General features: G+C 34.9%; 1 protein-coding gene and 1 long non-coding RNA gene across 3 annotated transcripts; one reads left to right on the plus strand and one right to left on the minus strand.

Annotated features, from left to right (window-relative positions):
• Window positions 1–365: 365 nt before the first annotated feature.
• On the plus strand, window positions 366–689 carry LOC145798414 (uncharacterized). Its single transcript, XR_014339263.1, has 2 exons — window positions 366–434; window positions 513–689. It is a non-coding gene; the product is annotated as an uncharacterized LOC145798414 (long non-coding RNA).
• Window positions 690–1,754: 1,065 nt separating this feature from the next.
• Window positions 1,755–6,553, minus strand: LOC114258349 (uncharacterized). 2 transcript variants are annotated; one of them, XM_028198314.2, is made up of 4 exons: window positions 6,230–6,553; window positions 4,409–5,632; window positions 2,676–3,574; window positions 1,755–2,393 (listed from the first exon to the last, which is right to left on the minus strand). In XM_028198314.2, the coding sequence occupies exons 2-4, from the start codon at window positions 5,610–5,612 to the stop codon at window positions 2,049–2,051; spliced, it is 2,448 nt and encodes an 815-aa protein (XP_028054115.2). In that variant the 5' UTR covers window positions 5,613–5,632; window positions 6,230–6,553; the 3' UTR covers window positions 1,755–2,048. The 2 variants fall into 2 exon arrangements, with proteins under 2 accessions (XP_028054115.2, XP_028054114.2); XM_028198313.2 differs by having other exon boundaries at window positions 2,676–3,583; window positions 6,230–6,393.
• Window positions 6,554–7,060: the final 507 nt, after the last annotated feature.

A 7,060-nucleotide genomic window follows, 5' to 3' on the forward strand; every position in this document is an offset into this window, starting at 1 on the left:
CAAAACTTTCTTGTTTAGCACCACTAATCTAACTGTTGATGAGACGGGGAAATCTATTTCCTGCAAATTTGTTTCTTTGTCTAATATAAGTATTTTACAATTGATGAATTTCTGAGGCCTCGTTTGGCAACTGTCATTTTTAGTCAAAAAGTCAAAAAGTTACTAAAAAAATCAAAAAGCCAACAACCCATACCAAAAAGTCAAAGATTCCCTTTTCTCTCTACTTTTTGCACTTCTTTTCGTAAAAAGTCAAAAAGTCATCCCAAACATACTAGTTTTTTTTACATCACATTTTAGCCAAAGAGCAAAAAAGTTACTAAAAAAGCCTGTTCCCAAACGAGGTCTGAATCTCAAATTACTATATCAGGTGTATGATGTCACTCCATTCATGGATGATCATCCCGGAGGCGATGAAGTTTTGCTATCTGCAACTGGTACAACACATCTCTTGTATTCTGGATCGATGAGCGTCAATCATGACACTCTTAAGACGAGGTTGTTGAATTTTGCAGGAAAAGACGCAACGAACGATTTTGAAGACGTTGGCCACAGCGATTCTGCTAGAGAAATGATGGAAAAGTATTACATTGGCCAAATAAATATATGATGTAAACACTAACATGTTATTTTATTTGATAGTAACATGTTATCCTAATAAATAAGAATCAAATGGAGGTGTTTTGGCTAAATTTTTCTATTCCACTTGCATGTAGTTCCCCTTAACATGGGTTTATTTTGAAAGTGAGTTAGCTTTTTGACCTGGGACTAAAAAGTCTCGTTTGGGAAGAATTTTTTAACTTTTTTGACTTTTTTGTGAGAGAAATAATATAATGATTATGGATTAGATGTAATGCTTTGTTAAAAAGTCTATTTTATCTTTTAGTAGTCAAAATAGCTCCAAACTCAACCCAACCGGATGTATTCAATTTTGGTTTGTTACATTTTAAGTTAATTTCAAACACGTTTTAATCAATTCAATCACAAACTCAGTTTAAATGATTTTATTTTTACGGTGCACATAATCTAATTAAAACTAGTACTTAAATTAATCAAAATTTAATGAGTTTTAAAATATATTTAACTTTGACATATTTACATAAAGAGTTAATCTCAAACGGACCGACAGGAGTCGAGGTGGGGTAATTTGGTTCATTCTACCGCCCTAATTCAGAGACTTGCTAAGCCTAGCGTGGGCTTGTCTGGAATGCAGTGGGCTACAAAACTGACTTGGGTTTGCAATGCTTTCATTCAGATCGGACTCTTCTGGCCCAGTTGTTTTGTAAACCCTCGGACTTACTGGGCCATGATCAGAGAAAGTGGGCTAAAATGAAAGCCCTAGCTAGGCATGTGAGACAGATTTTGAATGGGGTAAATTTGGTATATACAGTGCTTCCTTATTAGGTTGTAGAATTTGAGGCTCATTGTTCGCGAAGAAGCCGACCAACTCTTTGAAATTTTGAGGAGATGTGTGCTATGTTTTATTTGCCAATAATCTAGGATGTTTTTGGTCTGTTTTTTAAATTACATTTGAAATTTTCTGTCAATTTTTTCTTTTGCTAAATCCTAAACAACACAGAATTTAGCATTATTTTTGAAACACTACTACACAATTCAAGAGAATTTTTATTCAAACCTAAAAAATGATTAGAAAAAAGAAAAAAAGAAAAGAAAAGAAAAGAAAGGTAAATAAATAATATTCTTTGTCTAGAGAATATAGAAAACAAGACAACTACAATTACAAACTGAAAACAGTATACAAACAAGATTCTCATTTAGAATGACATGACAATGACATATATATATATATATATATATATTATTCAGAAGACATGTACAGTCACAAATGCAAAAAGGTATACAAATAAGGTTCTCATCTATAATGACAGGACATGTGTAGTTTACATATATGATTTTGGGTCAATAACTAAACACAAAAGACAGACCCAATGGATTTCTATTGCATACAAAAATTGCTGAGAAATTTCACTATGCAAATTTGCTCAGCAAGAAAAACCTATACCTCAGAATCCTCTAAGGCCTCATTTTTACTACTTTCTCAGATGTATAATCCCATCACAAGCCAATGTACCCTCAAGATCGCCAATGAACCGAGCTATCCGGATTTCAAGACCCCTTTGGACTTCCCGAAAGAAGGTTCTAACATTATCAGCAAATCTCTTCATGTCAAAGTCGGCAGGCCCATCTATATTCTCCATAGCTTCAACAAATCCCGAGGCAACCTTGGATTGTATTTCCGTCAACTTCTGTCCCGTTGCAACTATGTATCTCTGAAGCTGGAATGTTTCCTCGAGGAACTGCTCTAGTGTTCGAATTTCCTCTTTTGTTTTGGCAATACTAGAACCTCCACACGTCACATCCAAATCCTTTTCATGCTGAAAATAATCGAGAAAAAATTATTAAAGCAAGTACATGCTTCGGTTGCAGAATGTTAAAGAGTAAAGGGTTAGTGCCTATTGAACTTAGAAGCAATGGCATGTTAATTTGTTTAGAGATGAGTTATGTAAGGGATGTAGAACATAAAATGGTTAGAATCACGAACAATGCTCGCACTTTGTCTAGGCTACAACAAAGTCACCAAAACTTAAATATGTAAACAAACTGCATATATCTATAATTTTGAAATTTGCATTAAAAGTTAAAAATTGAGGACTTACCATCCGCTTGCAAAGTTCATCAATCTTCCCTTGGAGGGACTCGTATCGACTAACTTGTTTATTCAACAATGACATTAGTATGTGCAATCCCTTTATTCCAGCCTGCACATTATCATCACCACCTTCCCTATCTTCACACCTTTCATGTTTTCCTATCAACTGCTCGATCATGAGAAGGAGTTGTTTGAGCCTCTTGATCTTGTAAGAAACTCCGAGAGCGTGAAGGTCCATCTTCCAGGGTGAAACAATGCTCTTACTCGAGCATTGGCTGGATGATGCTGAATTTTCAACAATGTCAACCTCTTCTGGGCTAGCATGAAACTCTCGAATGGAACTTGGGTCCAAAGCGACATCTTTTTCTTCCTCAAATTCCTTTTCTGGAGATTGGACCGTCAAAATTATATCTTTGGACTGCCTTGTGCTTGAGGATTCCTCTTCTTTTTGATGCTCCACTTCTTGTGAAATGTCCATTGAATTTGTTTCTTGTTCTTTGTCCCCTGGTTTCCTCTTTATGATATTGACTTTGGACCAAACAGTTTCATAGCCCATTGCCTGATTCTGTGAAAATGAATTTAAGTCTGTCTTTTGGCAACTTAGGGGCTCTAACTTCTGCTTCAATAAATTTACCTCAGTTTCCCGATCCAATAACAAAGCTTCCAGTTTCACATTCTCTTGCCTGAGTTGTGATAGATCATGGTTAAGCCCTTCAATGTGGGACTGTAGCTGCTTTGATTCCAGTTCCAAGCTTAGTAAATGCCAACGAAAAGCTTTTAATTTCTCATCCTTAAGTCTCAGTTGTTCTGCAAAGGCGTTTATTTCTAGGTGATGCCTTTGCTCAACTAAATTAGCATATTTTTCAGCTTCAGATCGAACCCAACCCTCCAACTGCTTAACATCATCTGCAAACACTTCACAAGCAAATTTATTATTATCACCTAGTAATTATAATAATAAAACAGAATCAAACAACTGATTGTTCATTTTATTATCACTTAATGACGGTATAAATATTTTTCTTTTATTTTTTAAAAATGGCATCTTTAATGTTTAGCTTTCGGATAGCGTAGTACTCGAGGACTTCAAGTAGGCGACCCAAAATCGATTAAAAACTCACTCTTTTTTATTTAGTTTTTAGAATCTGTTTTCACCAAGGTAGTTTTTAGTAGCTTTTTTGATTGCCTCTACATCAAGTGAATTTGGTTAATTTTTTTAGCATGTTGTATCCACGATAATCTCATTTATTTTGATGGGGAGAAGTTCTACCTTCATATAAGCTAGGATCCGACTTGTATCATAGATATTAATATGAACTGAACCATTTGTTGGAGATAAGATTATATTATTAAAGGTATCATAATATATATTCTAATATCTTCCATATATTCTGATATGTTTAATTATATAATCTTATCTTCAATACCATTATGGCAAGGAAAAGTTTGATTTAGAGGGAGAAGAACAGGAAAAAATTGAAACAGAAATATCCTTTGATTCATCGATCCTCAAAAAAAAAACAAAAAAGTAAAGTTCATTTGTTGAGTGACAAATGGGAAATTCAAAAGTTCCAGTCCCCACTGCGGAATAGTGCACCTAAACGCCGTCATTGACATTATTTTTTACCAGAAGACCAAGAGCTAACTATTGAAAAACTAGTTTGGTGAAAACTGATTCTGAAAATGAAAACCATTTAAAATCTAGAAATCAGAAGGGGCATAATGAAGATGTGAACTTACCGAGTTCCTCATTTCCTTCGGGTGAGTACTGCTCATAAAGTGGAGAAATAATAACTTCCATCTCTTTTTGATGCTCCTCTGGAAGAAAATCAGTTGTCTTTGTTCTACTCCATCCACTCTGTGATGGCACCATTGCATTAGAACGCGCCCCTCTCCCATCTAATAAAGCCTCCGATTTTGAACTGGAATGCTTAAACATCATACTTTTCAACGAATGCCTATCGCGTCTAGACTCAGAAACTGCTTTCCACCTTTCTGTTTCAACCTCAGCTTGCTTTCTCTTTGCCTTCAATAATTTCACTTCCTTCAAAAGCATTTGCTTCTGTTCTGAGTCCAATTTTGATTTCCTCAGCATAGCTGACAAGATCTTGTCTTTTTGTTCCAAATCCTTTTGTGTTTTAATCAGATCCATTGATAGTTTCCTAGCCATTAAAACAGATTCATCCTTTTGCTCTAAAACCGATTCAAGCTCTTGCTTTGCAGCCTCGATTTGCTTGAGGGCTCGACCCATCTCAGCCTCAAGCTGTCTATGGTTAGAAACAAGCTCAATGAAAGCGGTTTTGTGTTTCCAAATCACCAAGGAATGCTCTTGGGCTTGGCATTTCGCATTCTCTCTCAATTCCTCCACACCTTTTACAGACTCATTTAGTTTTTCTTCTAGCTCACTTCTCTTCTTCTCTTCTAACTCCATTAGATTTTTTTTGGACCGCAACAAACACGCCTTCTCTTCTAACTTATCATTCAATTCAGAAATAGATTTGTCCCTTTTAGTCTGCATGACTCTTAATTCATTTAAAAGTGCTCCAATTTGGCGTTGAAGCTTCTTTCTTTCAGATAACCAACTCTGCTCTCGGGAAGCAAATATGCCCACGACTTTGTCATTTGCCTTTGCATCTTCACTTCTCACTCTCTTCAACCCTTCAATCTCTCTCTTCGCAATTTCAAGTTTACAAAGGATCTCACCCTTTTCAGTACTGTTGCATTCATCTCTCTGAACTCTCCAAACAAGCAATCCCAACAGGTGAGCACTTCCTTGAAGCAATCTATTCCTAGTTTCTAACCATTTCTCATCATTCGTTTCAGACCTTGATAAGAGCCTGAGTGCGAATAATGCACAAGAAACACCAAAGAACATTGGATATAAGCTTTCACTTTTATCTTCAGATGTAACCAAACATGGATTTAAGACCCCCTTTTCATCCATTACTCAAGAATATGTTCCTCCTGGTATCCAAAATTATCAGAGAAACTACATCAAACACTACCTAAACATCTTCATCAATTTAAATGGATTTATCTAAGTGAAATTTTATTAAAGAAATAATAGAAAATCAAGAGAATCAATTGGAAGTTACAATAAATGCTCTCATAAACCATAAAAGTATGGAATTACAAATGGGTGAGGACCAAACAAAACTCAAAGAAACAGGTATTAAAGCTCCTTCAATTCAACTCAAAACCACAAAACTTGCTTTGGGAAAATATAAAGAAAGAATAGAAGAAACAAGAGAACCAATTGGAAACTACAATAGATGCTTTCATAAGCCATAAACTATGGAATTACCAAATGGGTCAGGACCAAACAGACCTCAAAGAAACAGGTATCAAAGCTTCTTCAACCCAAAACCACAAAACCCATTCTCAATTAGAAGTCAGACCATGATACTATATGAAATTCAAAAGGGTCAAGATTAAAAAAGAAACATGTATTAGAGCTTCTTCAACTCAAAACCACAAAACCATTGCCAATTAAGAGCCAGACAGACCATGGTACTATATGAAATCCAATAGTGTCAAAGATTAAAGAAATAGAAAACTTACAAGAAATATAGGCTTCAACTTTAAAGCCAGAAATGGAGGCTCTTGGGAATGTGTTGAAGCTCAGAGGGATGTGAGTTTTGATGGAGATCCAAAGAAAACAAGCAATACCCAATTGAAAGAATGCCAATAGCATGGGTTTTACACGTGTGAGACTGCCAAAAATCAGTTAAAAAGGGATTGTAATGCAACTGAAAGAGAGAAATCATGAATTTTTTTTCCTGGTTTTCAGTGAAAGTCTGACCCATCTCTGACCTCACTTGCAACCCTTTTCTCCTCCACCTCCTTTTCTTCTTTTTCAGTTATGGTAGGACTGTTATGAAGCAAAAGCATTAGATTCCTGCTGGTTTGTCACCATTTATGTGTGATTCAAGAAATATATATATATTTTTTTAATAATTCTAATTTTTTAAATAATTGATATATTTGACTAATGCTAAAAAAAATATTTTTTTTAGTGAAAAATTTGAGTGAGAATTTTTTTTTTCTTTTTTTTGGTTGGTCTTGTCTTTGTTTGGTAATAGCTAAATAAATCATATTTTTTTTAAATGAATTTTCTTAGTCTTTAGTGAGTTTTTGTGTCAATAAATACTCATTAGGACATTGCGTCTTTGCCTGGTCGATCGGTTCAGAGTCCCAAGATTAATCGAGGTGCGACACTCCGAAGAGGTACTAGTCTGGACACTCGGTTATCGAAAAAAAAAAAAATACTCATTAGATTCTTCTAATCTAGACCGACCTGTAAAAATTCAAATAAAATTTACTAAAAACCAAAAGAAAAAAAGTGAAAAAATTGACTTTTTTGCTTTTACGTTTTTCAAAAATGTTTTATTT

The sequence above is a fragment of the Camellia sinensis genome, chromosome 8, assembly GCF_055761805.1.
Source record: "Camellia sinensis isolate YWXY chromosome 8, ASM5576180v1, whole genome shotgun sequence".
Classification (NCBI taxonomy): domain Eukaryota; kingdom Viridiplantae; phylum Streptophyta; class Magnoliopsida; order Ericales; family Theaceae; genus Camellia; species Camellia sinensis.